The following is a 17,898-nucleotide window of genomic DNA, read 5'->3' on the forward strand; positions in this document are numbered from 1 at the left end:
AGACATCCTAACATGGGATCAACCAGTTAACTATCTTTAGCCCTTGGGAGCCCCTAGTGGTCCCCTTATGAATCACCTCAAATGTCTCGGACATATTACCAAGAGTTCAGACTTCAGGGTCGAGTTTACCTAAACTGGTATAATCTCTCCGGTTCTTGCTGACTTTGTTCATTGGTGGCTACCTAATGCCGGACGTAGTGCTGACACATAGTGGGCAGTCAACTTATAGTTGTTTTGTTGCTGCTGTATAACCTTGAACAAGTTACTTAACCTCTCTGAGCCTAGGTTTATTCACTGTAAAATGGGAAAAATTAATAATACCTAGTTCCCCTAGTTAACAATACTTTAATTTCCCTTATTTACCATTGTTTAGTTAAGCCTTCTTTTTCTTAAGAGAATTAGTTTTCAGGATAAATTTTAAATGTTCTTAATTTATAACTTTTTCATTTGTTAACATTAGAATGGATGGGGGCTTTCTTATTTTTCATTCCAAGATTCAATATTCTATCTTATAAATTAAACAGGTTTTTGTAAGTTAGCTCCCTTGAGACTTAATATTTTACGAAATTGGCTATGTATCCCACACAATTAATTTATACAAACTGACTTTTGAAAGACAATTCCTAAGATTTTTGGTAAGTCAAAGATTAAAACTGTGTGTTGATTTTCTTTCCAACTTCTTTATGAGAATTTTATAAGATATGTCATGCTACTGCCTCAGACAAAAAAAGACTAAACAAAATGTGGTCTCTCAAAGATCACATAGTGTGGTTGTTATAATCAGTTAATGCGACACTGAGTCAAACCCATCCTGACAAAACAGGCCTTGGAGCTTGCTTTCATGAACAGAACCAGGGGCCTTCCCATCATTTGCCTCTTTGTACAGAATATGCAACTCCATGACTCACCTCTTTACAACTAATTGGGGAACCATATGCAGATAAAGCCCTTCCCAGGTTTGTCTTCTCACCTTGCCTTTACTGGCTGATTGTTTAGCAGCAAATAAAACATTTTAACATTAGAAGTCACTTCAAAGTCTCAAGGTGACCTTGGTCTATTATGAGCACTGCGCTCTAACCCACTGAGCCAACCAGCGGCCCCTGACTGTTATTTTAGATGCCAGTCCTGGGAAACTGGATGTGCAGAGATGGAGAGGGAGGAGTTAAGATAACTCTCAGGTTTCCAACTGGAAAGCAGTGCTCTGAGACAAGGACTACTTCAGGGAGAAGAGTGTGGAGGCAGTGCAGGAGGATCAATATTATAGGGTTCAGTTTTGTGCAAACTGAACTATAACACTGAAAGCCGTGTAACACTACTTATTATCTATATCCTGTCACAGTCTTTAATAATCATTTGTGTAGCATTCTTGTTTCCTCAGATAGGCTGTAACCTCCTAGAGGGCATATACTAGTCTATTAGTACATGCTTTAAACAAAGTAACATAGTAACTATAATAGCTGTCATTTGCATGCTTACCATGTACCAGACACTTATCCAAGGGTTTTACATGTATTAACTTATTTAATCTTCCCAACAAACTTGTGAGGTAGGTACTTTTATTATTCCTATTTTACAGTTGAGGAAACTGATCTTGTCCAAGCTAACACAGCTAGTGAGTGCTTTATACTCTTAGAGTTACATTAAATATTTTTACTGACGACCATCAAAAACGTAAGATTCTGACAACCATAGACATAAATAGCATTTAATATCTTGTCTATCTATTTATATATGGGGTCACAACGGTGGCAGAATCTTGAAGGCATTAAATTTTTGGGTGCCAGATATTTAAAATTTTACTGTGTTACTAGATGAATGTTGCCACGCCATACCAACTAAGATCCAGTGATACACAATATTCCAGATGACTAGTTAGCAGTATCATTTGTTACCTATTTCATATGTATAGTAAAAGGAAGTGTTTTCTCCCTGAGGTTGTTAGAGAAGATGAAGAACTTAGTGAGGAAGGGGCTGAAGAAGATGACGATGATGACGATATTGACAACATCCTCGAAGATGAATTTCCAAAAGATGAGGAAGTGATGAGTGAGGAAGATGAAGAACAGGAAACTGATGCACTTGAACGCCTGAAAGGTGAACTGGGAGAAAAATATGAAGCAGATATGACTAATTTACAAGTAATACAGGTTATTAATTTTCCTTCGTTTTTCATAAATCATAAGTGGCATTTGAGAATGAAACAAAAGAAATTTGGTTTATGCCTTGGTTATTTTTTTAACGTTTCAAAAGAAATGTGTGTTTTAGGGATATATTCCCTTTCATCAGTACTACTTTCAATTGTGAAAACAAGTTAATAAATCAAGGGCAGCATGGAAGCCATATAGGGTCAAAGGGTTTATTAGGTTGGTGCAAAAGTAATTGCTTTGTTTGCAATTATTTTTAACCTTTTAAACCACAGTTACTTTTGTACCAACCTAATAGCTGCCCACATGCATTCACTCAGAAACTGAAAGATATTTGTGCTCTAGACTGACGTAGCAATGTCTGTATGCTGGGACGGTACTACCACCTTCTTCCCACTAAAACATATTTGGTTTCATGATTTTTCTCATCAGGATGAATTTGACAAGTTTTTAATACCAGTATTTCTCATTAATGGAGCTCGGAAAATTCACATTGTACAATATTTGTTAAACATGAAACTGAAACCACTGGTGGAGAATCGTGCAAGCATTTTTGAGAAATGTTATCCAATATCATCACGCCTTGCCCAGAAAATGCTCAGCGTTACCTATAAATATATAAGCACATTCGGCTATTGGGACCCTGTAAAGGTAACGTCAACAAATGCAGCTGAAAGCATGCATAAAAAAAAAGAAGTTCTTTTTTTATTTCTTTTATTTAAGTATGTCTAGAAAGACAGGGTAATTTCAAAAATAGTAAGCACTGTACAGTATTCTTAGCTAGCTATAACAATATGTGGTTGTTTTGCCTTTTTGAAGTGGGAAAAGTAGTTAAAAGGTTTTCATTTCTTTTGTCTATTTCTGTAGAGATAATCCAATTCCAACTGGGTTTTAACTTAGTAGCAGAAGAAGATGGTGAAAATATTTTCAAACTAAACATCTAGAGAGCTGAGCTCTGATACTAATTTGCTATGTAATTTTAGGCAAGTCATTTAACCTCTTTGATTCTGTTTCCTTACCTGTAAGATGGAAGAATAATGCCACCAAGCCACTGAGATCAAATGTAAGAGTATAAGCCCTCTAGAAAGTGTGAGACACCATACAGAATGTGCCATTGATGTTTCTAACAAACTTACTTCTAAGTACTATATTTTGGCAAATACAGTACTTATGTGGACAAACAGATTTAATACCTTCAAATGTGGGATGGTTTTCAACAAATCTTAACAAAGAACATACCAGCCACTATTCTAGTTCTTGGAAATAAAGTAGTGAACAAGATTGACAAGTTTCTTTTGTCATGGAGCTTATATTCTAGTTGGATTGGCGAGGGAGGATAGGCAATAAATAAGTGAGCACACAGGTGCTTGTCAGATACTATTAAGCACTACGTAGACAATAAAAAATGTCATTTCGTAGTGAGCTGCTCACTCGACCAGCGTACCTTCTCATTCCCACCAGTGATGTGGCACAGTGGAGAAGACTGTTACCTCTGGAGCCAGACTATCTGAGTTCAAAAACACCCCTTACTAGCTAAGTGACCTCGAACAAATCACTTAACCTCCCTGAGCCATTCCCATTTTTGCAATGGGAATATGAATAGTCTCTACCTTACAATATTGTTACAATGATTAAATGAGCTAATCACTGTGAAGTGCTTGCAACACTGCTTGGATTTTTGTAAGTAATCAATTAATGTGAGTTATTGTTGTTATTAATATGTATTACTATTATTGTATTTTGGAGGATGGGTCCAAAATGGATCCATGTGCATGTTTCTTGAAACCTCTTTCATGGTTGATATTGACACGATCAGTCTCAGTTCTACTTAATTGTGCTACCTTATTTATCTTAACCATAAGACTCTCAAGAGAAACCTTGTCAGATATCATGCTAAAATATACAACACCATTGCAGTTGCCTCCACAGAGAACTGGATAGTTAAGCTTGTATGAGAATCACCTGCAAAGCTTGTGAAACATGGTCATGCCCTAGCCTCTGTCTGAGCTGGGCAAGGGAGAGAGAGAAGCAGGCAAAGTCAGAACCCCATTTAGGGAGAACAAAAGGGGAGTCCATGTCCAAACGTAGTTGGGATTGTACAAAAGTACTTTGTGGAGTGATGAGTGCATGGTCGTAGGAACGGTTTAAGCATATAAGGAATCATTTTTCGGGGCTGTTGGGAATTTTTCTGAGTGCTTGACAATTTGGTATTTCTGAGTTCATAACACTGTGGGTATTCTGACCTGCAGAGGAAGAAGGAAGCATGCGAGGTATTTTGGGCAACAGCAGAAACTATTGTAAGGAATTTGAAATGGAACCATTACATGTTCAGCTTTTTTTTGTTGTTGTTGTTGTTACCAATACGAAGCATAGGGCAGATATTCCCACCCTCTCCCTGAGTGACTCCTTATCCTTGGCATTTACTCCCAGCCGTGAACCTCACTCCAGCCCAAGAGTGATGGTCATGATGGTGTTGATAATACCATTGAAGGATGAGGACTGTCCTGGGGTAGTTCTGGGGGAGGAGTGACATTACCACCTGCTTCACATCTACTCTGTCAAATCCAGGGATGGCTGAGGCTTGGCCATCTGATGCTGTCAAAAAAGATCTTCAAACCTACCATCAGTTAATTACCCAGTTCTCATCATCACCGATACAAAGATGTGGGACTACCCCTCCCACTCCATTCCTTCCCTATACCTTAGGCAGCCTTTTAGTGTATTTTTCCCTTTTGTGTCTGCTGTTAATGTTTATGTGCATGGAATTTCATTTGTATAAAAACATGGCAGAGAAGCCAGTGGGATTTGTCCTACCAGGATAGTACACCCTAAAAGATAACCCAGGATCCCACCTGTTTACTATAATAGAATACCACAAACTGGGTGGCTTTAAACAATGGAAATTTATTTTGTCACAGTTCTGAAGGCTGCAAATTCAAGACCAGGGTTCCAGTGGGTGGTTTTCAGGCAAGGCCTCTCTCGCTAGCCTGTAGACAGCCACTTCTCACTGTGCCCTCATATGGCCTTTCCTCTGTGCTCACACTCATGCACGCCTGGTGCCTCTTCCTCTTCTTATAAGGACACCAGTCCTGTTGGACTAGGGACACACTCTTCTGACTCATTTAACCTTAATTACCTCCTGAAAAGCCTATCTCCAGATAAATTCACTTGGGTGTTAGGGTTTCAACCTATAAATTTTGGGGAGCATGTTTCCATCTGTAACACCACCTTAGGAATGGACCTATTTGTAAAGATAAATAAGCCCATGAATATATCCAAACAACTTTACATTACTTGGCATAAACATTCAGTATACACTAAATACATTATAAAGGAAACAGAAGAACTATCATTGTCATAAACTGAAAGCCATTTAAGAAAGATGACATTAATTACATGTGGGCATAAAATAATTTGTTCTTTTCACACAGTTTTTTAATATCAATATTTGATTATAATTAGTTTCATTCTATAAGAAATATTTATTTTGCAAATTGTTGTTTTTCAAATGTATTGAGGGAAATGATGTATGAAGTAAAGCTAACTTACTAATTTAATTGTGTGTATATTGCAGCTAAGTGAAGGAGAGACCATCAAGCCAGTTGAAAACTCACAGAATCCACTTTATCCTGTAATCCATCGTCAGTATATTTATTTTTTTTCTAGTAAGGAAACTAAAGAAAAATTTATGAAGAACCCAATCAAATATATCCGCCAACCCAAACCTAAGCCTACTATGCCCATTAGGATTGCAATTGTGGGGCCTCCAAAATCTGGGAAAACTACAGGTAGGGTGTGTTTGCCTTTGTTATCCATAAACATAAATGAATCCCCCGAAAAGTAGTGCCCCTTCTCCAGGAAACCAACTATCAAAATTGATTCAAAAAGAGATAGGAAATCTAAAAGGGGCCATAGTCATTGAAGAGGAGGCAATCCAAAATATAGCCCCACTCCAAAACAGCCCAGTATCAAATGGTTTTGGAGGAAAATTATAGCAAACTTTCAAAGGGTTAAAAATTCAAGAGATACTTCCTATGTTTTTATAAGCTTTTCCAGAGCAAGGGAAAAGACAGTATGCTTCCCAATTTATTTTGAGTTTCTTTTTTATTAATGAATATAATCCACATAATCCAAAAGGTATAAAGAATAAAAATACATTTTTAATTAGCATAACCCTGATATCAAAACCTAACAAATACAAGAAAGGAAATTACAAACTAGTATTACTTATGACTATAGTCAAATAACAGTATATTAAGATTATATTAGCATAAAAATTATTTTAAAAGATTTTATAAATATACTCTAATGTATTAATAGTTTAAAGAGTAAAAATCTATTATCTTAATATTGCTGAAAAGGCATTTGGTAAATGTATTCCTCTAATGTTTGAATTTAGCATAACTTTGGATTGGTTTTTTAATAAAGGCAAATAGTCAACATGAATAGTGGATGATCGAAATGAGGTATTTAAAAGGAAAGCAGTGGGACTTAATGACTGACTGAATAGAAAATGATGGGGAAATATGAGGTCAAAGATTAATTTGTCACCAGGAATAATAAAGGAGAGTTTCGTGTTCTACCTCTAGATGAAAAGTTTGTTTTGCCTATTTAAACTTCTTAACATAACAAGACTCTAATGGTCAAACTCTAAATGTTCACAAAGATAATGATATTTCCCAAAGAAAGCAGAACATTGACATTCAAACTAAGGTCCTACAACAGCAGCCAAAAAGTGAAAATGGAGATAAAACAATTTGATTTCTAATTTCTTTGTTAAAATACAGGTTAATTTTTTAACAAAATGTCACATTTTAGAAGCTTAATTATTTTTAGGGCTTTAAAACAATAGGTTTGAAAGTTGAGACTAAGGGTTCTGTAGCTCTCACAGGGACTTCCCTTTTGAGTGGCGTTAACTGTGGTCAGTTAATCTGCATTCCTATGGGATTAGATGGGCTCCTCTGTCTTCTCTCTCTCTCTCTCCCTCCCCCCTCTTCTCTCTCTTTTCCTCTCTCTTTTTTCCTCTCTCCCTCTCTCCCTCTGTGTGTGTGTGTGTTTGTATGTGTGTGTGTGTGTGTGCGTGCGTGCGCATCTGTGTCCTATACACATGCTGTCTCCAGACAGCGATGAGGCAGGGTATATAGACCTCAACAAAACACATCCACATTTTTAAATTAAATTTATTGGGGTGACAGTGGTTAGTAAAATTACATAGATTTCAAGTGTACAATTCTGTAATACATCATCTATAAATCCCATTGTGTGCTCACCACCCAGAGTCAGTTCTCCTTCCATCACCATATATTTGACCCCCTTTACACGCGTCTACTATCCCCCTTCCCCACTTACCTCTGGTAACCACTAAACTGTTGTCTGTGTCTATGAGTTTTTGTTTCTTTCTTTCTTCGTCTTGTTCCTTTGTTGCTTTCAGTTTTATACCCCACATGAGTGAAATCATATGGTTCTCTACTTTTTCTGTCTGACTTATTTTGCTTAGCATAATCATCTCAAGATCCATCCATGTTGTCACAAATGGCAGTATTTCATCTTTTCTTATGGCAAAATAGTGTTCAATTGTATATATATATATATACCACAACTTCTTTATCCATTTATCTGTCGAAGGACACTTTGGTTGTTTCCATGTCTTGGCCACCGTAAATAATGCTGCAATGAATATCAGAGTACATACATCTTTATGGATAAATGTTTCAGCTTTTTTTTTGAGTAAATACCCAGGAGAGGGATTGCTAGATCATATGGTAATTCTATTCTTAATTTTTTGAGGAACCTCCATACTGTTTTCCATAGAGGCTGTACCAATTTACATTCCCACCAACAGTATATGAGGGTTCCTTTTTCTCCACAGCCTCTCCAACACTTGTTACTATTTGTCTTGTTGATGATAGCCAATTTAACCAGGGTGAGGTGATATCTAATTGCGGTTTTTATTTGCATTTCTCTGATGATTAGTGATGTTGAGCATTTTTTCATATATCTGTTGGCCATTTGTATGTCTTCTTAGGAGAAGTTTCTGTTCATGTCTGCTGCTCATTTTTAAATTGGATTGTGTGTCTTTTTGTTGTTGAGTTGTATGAGTTCCTTATGTATTTTGGATATTAGCCCCTTATTGGAGGCGTCATTTGCAAATATCTTCTCCCATTCAATTGGTTGCCTCTTTATTTTGTTGATGGTTTCTTTTGCTGTGCAGAAGCTTTTTTAGTTTGATATAGTCCCATTCATTTATTTTAGCTTTTACTTCCCTTGCCTTTGAGGTCTAATTCATAAAATGCTCTTTGAACCCAAGGTCCATAAGTTTAGTTCTATGCAATTTGTTGTTTCAGATCTTATGTTTAGGTCTTTGATCCATTTTGAGTTAATTTTAGTACGTATATGGAAACTGATAGCAGTCTGGTTTCATTCTTTTGCACATGGCTTTCCAGTTTCCCCAACACCATTTATTGAAGAGGCTGTCTTTTCTGCATTGTATGTTTTTGACTCCTTTGTTGAAAATTATCTGTCCATATTTATGTGGGTTTATTTCTAGGTTTTCATTTCTATTCCATTGGTCTTTGTGTCTGTTTTTCTGCCAATACCATACTGGTTTGATTATTGTTGCCCTGTAGTACAAGTTGAAGTCAGGGAGTGTGATACCTCCAGCATTGTTCTTTTTTCTTAGGATTGCTTTTGCTATTCAGGGTCTTTCATGGTTCCATACAAATCTGATGATTTTTTGTTCAATTTCTTTAAAAAATGCCATTGGGATTTTGATGGGGATTGCATTAAATCCATATATTGCTTTGGGTAATATGGCCATTTTAACTACGTTGGTTCTTCCAATCCATGACTACAGAATGTCTTTCCATTTCTTTGTGTCTTCAATTTCTTTTAAAAAATGTCTTATAGTTTTGACTGTACAGGTTCTTTACATCCTTTGTTAGGTTTATTCCTAGGTATTTTAGTCTTTTTTGTTGGAATTGCAAAAGGAATTTTTTTTTTTTTCATTTCTTTTTCTGAAATTTCATTGTTAGTATACAGGAACGCAATGGATTTTTGTACATTGACTTTGTAGCTGGCAATTTTACTATGTTTGTTGATTGTTTCTAATAGCTTTTTGGTGGAGTCTTTAGGGTTTTTTTAATAAACAACCAAGTCATCTGCAAAAAGTGATAATGGAACTTCTGCATTCCCAATTTGGATGCCTTTTATTTATTTCTCTTGCCTGATTGCTCTGGAGAGGACTTGCAATACTATGTTGAATAACAGCGGTGATGGGGGCAACACTGTCTTGTTCCTGAACGTAAAGCAAAAGGCTTCATTTTTTTCACCATTAATTTATGATATTAGCTGAAGGTTTGTCATATATAGCCCTTATTGGGTTATGGTATTTTTCTTCTATACCCATTTTATCAAGTGTTTTAATCATAAATGGATGTTGTAGCTTGTCAAATGCTTTTTCTGCATCTATTGATAAAAATCATATGATTTTTATCTTTTCTTTATGTGATGTATCACATTGATCAATTTGTGTATGTTGAACTATCCTTGTGCCACTGGGATGAAGCCCACTTGGTCGTGATGTATAATTTTTTTAATGCATTGTTGTATTTGACTTGCTAGAATTTTGTTCAGGATTTTTGCATCTGTATTCATCAGAGATATGGGTCTGTAATTTTCTGTTTTTGAGAACACACCCACATTTGGTACTAGTTACTGGGAGTCATTGCTTGGTCTCATATAAGAGAAGCAGAGGCCAAGGTTAGTCCTCTTTCAACCGATGGCAACACCTTTGTGATCGTGGACAAACCATTCCATTCAACTGGGCTTCAGTTCTCTCATCTATAAAACTGGAATTTCAATATTCATTCTATCCACCTGATAGAATAGTTGAAAATGTCAAGTATAGTCACAGAAGAAAAAGTGCCTCATAAGTTGTAAATTACTATGAAAATGTCAGGTGTGCCATTATAATTTTTAAAAATTTGTTTCCTAGAGGATTAACTGAGTTATTTTGGACATAATACCAAATATTAATAGCACACATCAGATGCTTTGTAAAGGTCTCAAAAAAATTGCTACTTCATACAGAAGGAAAACTTAAATGTTGATTCGGTTATGATAAAACCCCACAGAGTTGGCTTGTTGCCCAGATCCATCAGCCACATACCTTACGTATTAATAATGATTGATTTTTGACAATATTAATTCAGTAAAATGTAGCAATTTTAATTTTTGAAGTTGCTCTTTCAGGAATGTGAAAATTAGTTTGCTGTAGATATCAGTTAACCAGAATCTGAAACTAAGGTTCACTGATGAATGTGTGAAATGGAGTAAGTTTAAAGTTTTAATTTTTTTTCAGTTGCCAAAAAACTTTCCAGTGAATATGGCTTGAAGCGTTTGTCTGTAGGAGAAGCCATGCGTTATGTACTAAACAGCCAACCAGACACAGAGCTGGCACTTATGTTAAATTGGCATCTTCAGAAAGGAATGACAGCACCTGATGAACTGGCTATTGAGTCCTTAGAAATCGCTCTGATGGAAAGTGTATGTAATACTGCAGGGTAAGTGGGTGCAGGGGTGGGAGGAGGGTTAACTCTTCAAAGAAATTATTCACTGGAACTTAAAACACCTTAAATAGGGTTTACAGCTCTTGGAAGGGTGGGATCTGCTTCTCAAACTTTGGGCACCTTTATGGTTACATACTCATACTTTAATTTTCTGTCAAGCTAAAACTTGGCTCGAACACTCATGTGCCAGACTAGCAAACAGGCCACTTCACTCCCTGCAGCAACCCCTGAGATGTCTGAAAGTCTCCAGCCTTATACAGCCAACCAAGGAGGCCGCTGTGACTTCCACAGCCCAGCAGAGCTTCTCACTGCCCTGTGCAGTGATGAAGGAATGGCCCTTCCTGTCCCCCGGATGGTACTCGTTCAATGGAGACGCTCTCTCACTGGCCCAGCTCACCCTCCCTTTAATGCCACATCTGTACAGGAGAGCTCTGTGCTTGGGCTGTCTCTTCAGTTACCCTCCCCAGCTCACCCACTGCTCCCCTGGCACAGCTACTGGTCACACCTCGTAGTAAAAGCCAGTGACACCTAAGGCTCTGCACCTGAGCCCAGTTCACTGACCTACAATTCCCCTGATTTACTCAAGGTTGTTTGATATTAGGCTCCCCCTTGCCCTTCGCTGCCACTGGTCCTTAATCAAGTCCTTGGACAGTTCTAATTTCAGTTATGGGGGAGCAGATTCTGGGGTGTCAGATTATCTTTTTCCCCAGAGACGACCCCAGGACTCATGCAAATTGAGTTACCTCCTCCCTGCCGTTCAGCTTTGCATACAAGAAATCTCAGTAAGTGCAATCTTGGTTTCGTCCCAAAGGTTTCATTTCACCTTAATATCAAGACAGTGACTGCCCATTCACCCTGAATTTCCCTAATCCTGAGGGCCCCTCAAGAACAAACAAGTTGAGCTACTCTCCATTCAAAAAAAAACTTAAAACCAATAACAATGGCACCTCCATACATTCTCTACTGGGCTGGCCTGGCTATATTATCTTCCAGTCCTCTCGACAGTAGAACTTAGAGCTACTTTGTGCCTAAAGACTTGGCTAGAGGGCACAGAGGGTGGGCATCCTGTGACTTGCTCCAAACTAGCCCTTCTTGATGACCGTCAGCCAGTATGCCCAGCTCGCTCCCACCTCAGAGTGTTTCCTGAATTTGGGGGCCATTCCTCCCAGAATTTGAAAACAGCCTTTATTCCTCCTGTCAGTCTAATAGGAACACTCTCATTATCTCCGACTGTTGGACTAACTTCAATTCTCCATCGTTTCTGCTCAGAGGCGTGAGGTGTCCTGATGGAATGATTCTCTCCCAAATATCACAGGGCTCCTCTCACCAATTCCCTCCTCCCCTTCTACACCCTGGCCTGGCCTCCTCAATTGAATAACACAGTATTCAAGGTGTTATGTGTCTTATCTATCTCTTGAAATCTTGTCAAAATCTAGCTCTGTGGCGCTAAGTGTATGAATCCAGAGCTGTGTCTATATGTTTGCTGCCCTCATCCAGGGTCTTGGGCTAACTGAGATGAAAAATAGAGAGTTAAAGAGGACAAAATGCCAAGAAGATAAATTGAGTTACATAAGAGCATGGGATGACTCCGAAAGAGAGACTAGTTCTGGAAGACAGAAAGGAAGGGATGAGAAAAAAGAAACCTGAAATTTTTATTTTCACATTTCTCCTTGTTAGTGTTATCATTGATGGATACCCTGTAACTAAATATCAAATGAGTCTCTTGGAAGCCAGGTCAATCATCCCCATGGTCGTCTTTGAGTTGGATGTTCCTTCCAAGGAGATTTTCAAAAGATTGCTCCTGCAGAAAAAAGAGGAACAAAGGTAATGGATGTGATGAAAACAGTGATGAAGGAATGAGCTTCAGTCACCCAGAAGAAAGTATGTTTTAAATAGCTTTTGCACTTTCTTTTCTGTTTCTCTATTAGCTTGCCTTATCCATTACACAATAGCACGCAGATTACTGCTGTCAAGAACTCAAGATACCACAAAAATATTGATGCGATTAGACAATATTACCAAGAACAACAGCAGAACTGGTATGTGATTGATGGATTTCACAGCAAATGGTGGGTATGGAATGAAGTCATGAAGAACATTCAAGTGGTGAATAAACATATACAGATATACCTGGAAAAAATAAAAGCAGGTGAGAAAACATTTAACTTAAAATAGAATAAATATGAGTTTAAAGCTACACATGCCTGGCTCATGTTACCATAATTCACTCAATCTGAACATTTGTTCCCACCATTTTAATCAGTATTTGAAACATATAGTACTATCCAATTATTGCTGACATGTATATTTGTTCTAATAAATGACTGCTGCTACTCAAGCTCTCATGTATTGAGTACCTGTGTGAATCTAGCACGTAAAAATAATACATGGTCTTTCACTAGAAGATTTTATAATGTGTGGAATGCCATGTAAGAAGCTACTTTCAAGAATGGTAGTTATATGAGGTCAGTGGAGTGACACTTGGCAAAATTTTGTTTTGGAATCTAGAATTAAAGTTATTTTTACTATTTACATTCACTAGAGTATTATATAAATGTTGAGTCTATAAAAAAACTTGAGCACAAGTTCTTTTACTCTATATTTGGAATCCATGAAAGAAAATGTTCGATCATAAATTCCTGTAAGTTTTTTATTTTTCTCTGAAAGTACACAAACAGAAGAAAAGTTACCTGCATCCGACACCTCTAAAAAGAGTGATGATGACTCCAAAGAATTTATCTCTGGGGGGCTCACAGACATCTGTTTAATGACTTTGTTTAATTTTGGAAACTTATACAGGAACTATAATAAGGTTTGATAGAGCAACATGACTGAGAGAATCTTGTACAAGGAAACATGCAGCGAGGATTCTGATAATAATTGTATCATTGAATCTTGACTTGTTTCATTATTTAGAAATAACAAATATCTCTGGTTCCTGTTTGTCTGTAGATTGGGAATTCATTTCCCCTGTGTATTTAAGGCATGAAGATAAGAATGCAAGGAAGGAAGAATTAAATTTTTAGAAACCTACTCCCGATAAATTTCGGATAGCATCACACTAGTAAAACATTCCACAGAAGACTTTAAAAGCAAAAATCGTGCCTCATTCATTTTCTGTGACCTTATTTCCTCCCTGCCTTAGATTGGGTTCCCTGGAAACAGACTGAAAATGAAAAGTTGTGTGCAGAAGCTTTACCAGGAAGTAGTCTCAGGAGTAGATTTGCCAGATTTAAAAAATAAAAATACAAGATGCCTAGTTAAATTTGAATTTCAGATAAATAACAAATGATTTTTAGTATACATATGTCCCAACTATTGCATAGGGGAGTACTGTATTTTATCCGACAGCCCTAATCAGGAGATACGCCTGTGGGGAAGGGCAGTAGAATTAGGCAGAGGGAGAAACTAACTTGCTTTGTAGTGGAAACAGAAGCCTCAGCAAGTCCTATAGGGGAGCACTGGAGCCGGGATGGATTTTCAAAATTTCCCCAATTGAGAGAAGGAGCCGGGCTTTATATCCTCCCAGTGGCTTGTCACTGACCATAAGTCATAACCTGTAACAGAGGGGCAATTCCCAGTGCAACTCTGAGCCGTCAACACCAATGTTCCCAGCAGCTGGGGGCTGGGTGCGTGAGCCCTGAGGAGGGATCTGGATGGGGAACCATGGGATCCACTTCATTATTCCATATGTACTTGCCTCTCCGCCTTGGATAGTTTAATCTAATTGAAGTGACCTCTTGCTCTTCTGCTTCAACTTCCGCCTGACAATCTAGTCTGTATCTGAGTGTGCAAATTTAGTTGAGATTTTTTTTGTTCCACATTTCCTTTTAATGTTACACAAATGATCCTCCCATATCAGGGGCCAAGGTTTACTCCAATGAGATAGAGCAAGGTCAGGGCCAGAAGATTAAAGAGATTCTCCACCTTCTGCCACATTCCAGAATAGAATATATAGACATTGCCAGATGTCATCAAGAATATCCCAAGAATCAGAGAAAGAGGTATTTGAGTGTAATTTAGGACTTGAAATCAGGTGATTCTAAATTTCTAAACCTGTCAGGATTGGTGAGGTTCAGCACATCTGAGCTAAAGAGCAACCTAGGGATATATAGCATGGTAATACTATAGTACCACATAGTATAATATTATAGCACTACATAATACTTTATACTTTAATAGTACTATATATTATTATATCATAGTACTGTAATTGTGATACTTTAGAATAATAATATTACACCACTATAGCATTATAGTGGTGTAATATTCTTCATAGGAAAGCAATATTGGGGCTTCTTAACCTTTTCATCTGTGCCATAAATAACAGATGAAACAGTGTATTAATTTATCTATTACTGCATAACAAATTATTCCAAACCTTAGTAGCTTAAAATAACACACACACACACACACACACACACACACACACACAGCTTCTGTGGATCAGGAATCCAAGCAATAAATAATAGCTAAGAATTAAAAACAACCAAACCATTCATTAACAGATAAGTGGTTAAGTAAGCTATATGTATATTTATATAATGGAATACTGTGCATCAATTAAAAAGAATTTGGTAAATCATTTGGAAAGATGTCAAAGACCGTAACTAACTGACAAAAACCAGTTGCAGAATAATGTTTCAGTATAGTGGCATAAGTATACAATATGCAAAAATCACACGTGTACATGCAAATGTACGGGAAAATGTCTGAAAAGGATACACTCAACAGTGATTTACCTCTCAGCAGGGTTTGAAAGTTACAGAAGAGAAACTAACTTTTTACTCTATTGTTTAGAATTTTACAATGTATGCATTTGTATAGTTCTTGTGCAATTGAAATTATTTTAATTTAAAAAATCATGTTTTCTATGAAAAAAATGTATATATACATATATAATAGTTAATCTGTTAATAATAGGGAAAGCCGCCTGCATTGACAAGTTATGCATCACTCCTCAAGAATTTATTTCTCGCCTGGGCGAATTCGAACAGTTCTGCCCCGTCAGCCTGGCAGAATCGTATGAATTAATTGACTGCTCTGTAACTGAGTCCTTGGAATTTGCAGCAGAGTTCAGAGGGCACTATTATAAAATGAGTTCTCAGGAAAAACTGAATGTAAGTCTGCTCCTCACTTCAAATGTTTACTAGGAAAAGGAAATGCCGGTCTCAGAATTCATCAAATAGGAAGGGGTGGGCGCAGCTGGGAACACACAGGGATTGGGGTTGAGGAGTCCCGTTATTGGAACCTGTGACTCTGGGACCGGCATTTCCTTTCCCAGGGCAGATTTTGGCACAAAGCAGAACTTTGTGGGTCAGTGATGGGTGCTCGGCCTAGGCCAGCCTAAGGAGGGGGGAGACCCAGCGGTGAGCCCCACCAATGGAGGGGATGCTGAGCATCAGGGCTCAGCCCGCAGGGGGGCACTGAGGAATTCAGCTTTAAGGGCGCAGAAGGGAAGTCAAAGTCAGTAGGAATAGAGCAAGAGTTGACATGTCTCTGTGCTTTAAGTTTTTTTCTCTCATTCGAATTCCCTGCATACCTTATATTTCTGTTTAATGGACTAGAATACAGATTTGTCCTGATATTATAATGTCCATAATTTGATGATATAAAAAGGTTGGTAGTGGTAAACGAATCAGATGCCTCTGAACATTTTCTTTTCCCTGGAAGAGTTGGGAGTTTTTGATCACTTTATTAAGGAGACATTGCTTTCTTCCTGTTTATTTAAATGGTAATCACAGAATTTTAAAACTGGAAGTGCAAGTAGAGATCATGTATCTTGTCGGCCCCCTCCATTTTACAGAGTGATAACAAGCTGGAGAAGTCAGCCCACCTGCCAAAGGGCATCCAACTAGTTAATTATGCTTCAGGACAAGAAGATAAGTGGGCAGGTGACTCTACTTTCCAGTGCCTGGCACATAGTAGGAGTTCAACAAATATTTTTTGTATGAATGGATGAGTGAGAGTGAGTGAGTGAGTGAGTGAGTCAGTTTAGGGGAGACTTTAGATACAATCACTTGGGAGTATTACTCTCGGGAACTTCTAACCAGGGAAGGAGTCATTGTAGTGCTGAAAGCGGCTCTCAAACATAGCCACTGAAAATGGGGAGAGTATCGAGAGAGCCTCAGTGGGTTTTTGATTGGCATGGCATTCTTGTTTTAAATGGTCTTGTTGCTGTAATCCTTTTCTCATAGAAATTTTTGGAGAACCCAGAATTCTATGTGCCTCCGTTAGCACCATATCCACTCCCATCTGCCGACATGATCCCCAAAAGGCTGACGCTGTCAGAGCTGAAGAAACGATTCCCTAAGTGTCCTGAGCTCCAGGGCTACTGTCCTGTGACCTATCAGGACGGAAAACAAAGGCAAGTCCTCAGCCTCCTGGAAATACAGAATGATATGTCCACTCAGAATACGGGGTTCATATAACAATCTTAACAAAAGATCACTATTGTTTAACTGGAAAATATTCTATTTCGTCCTTGAGTTGCATAGGTAGAAAAATAAAACATTTTGACATTCTATTTGTACAGTACTACATATTAATTATACAATAGATTTATTTTTGGCTTTCAGATATGAAGCCCTAGTACCTGGTAACATTAAATATGCCATAGAATATCGTGATCGTATATATATTTGTGAGAGTAATGAAAAACTCCAGAAATTTCTGAGGTGAGACCATTCACTAAGTCACAAATATTTCTTGAATATCTTCTATGTTTAATGCAGCATGCTGAGATTGTGAGTGTGTGTGTGTGTGTGTGTGTGTGTGTGTGTGTGTGCATGTGCGTGCATAAGGGGTTATTTGGGAGAGTTAGAAGCCTAAGGAGAATAAAGAAAATTTTATATAGTGTGAAAAATAAGAAAATTGAGATGAGATGAACAGGGCTAGGGGCCTATGTGAAGGTGGTGGTCATGAATTTCTAGGAGCCCCCGTCTTCCCACTTATATCATTTTCTCCAGTGGAGGAAAACAGGTGGCGAACTTCATCTTTTAATTGTCTCTGGTGTATCTACATTACTATGTGCACACAATGAGTATATTTGTGAGCATCCCTCTAATAAACTTTGTGTTCTTAGGTTGCCACTGAAATACTGGAATCAGAAGCTTCCGTACAAACTTCCCCCATTAAAGGAACCAATACATCTTACTAGTCTTCCTTTACCTGGATATCTGGAACAG

The 17,898-nt window shown here is 37.8% G+C and overlaps 1 protein-coding gene across 3 annotated transcripts in view; it reads left to right on the forward strand.

Moving 5' to 3' along the window:
• The window catches only part of AK9 (adenylate kinase 9), a 110,101-nt gene that overhangs the window by 89,269 nt on the left and 2,934 nt on the right, over nt 1-17,898 (forward strand). For all 3 annotated transcript variants that reach the window (XM_074333408.2, XM_074333407.2, XM_074333409.2), the window contains 10 exons: nt 1,935-2,147; nt 2,577-2,795; nt 5,719-5,932; nt 10,504-10,705; nt 12,389-12,535; nt 12,640-12,860; nt 15,635-15,831; nt 16,909-17,078; nt 17,290-17,388; nt 17,796-17,898. In XM_074333408.2, the coding sequence (XP_074189509.2) occupies nt 1,935-2,147; nt 2,577-2,795; nt 5,719-5,932; nt 10,504-10,705; nt 12,389-12,535; nt 12,640-12,860; nt 15,635-15,831; nt 16,909-17,078; nt 17,290-17,388; nt 17,796-17,898 (1,785 nt within the window). The remainder of the gene's footprint in view (nt 1-1,934; nt 2,148-2,576; nt 2,796-5,718; nt 5,933-10,503; nt 10,706-12,388; nt 12,536-12,639; nt 12,861-15,634; nt 15,832-16,908; nt 17,079-17,289; nt 17,389-17,795) is intronic.

This window comes from Rhinolophus sinicus, chromosome 2 (assembly GCF_057876585.1).
Source record: "Rhinolophus sinicus isolate RSI-liver-muscle chromosome 2, RSI-T2T, whole genome shotgun sequence".
NCBI lineage: Eukaryota > Metazoa > Chordata > Mammalia > Chiroptera > Rhinolophidae > Rhinolophus > Rhinolophus sinicus.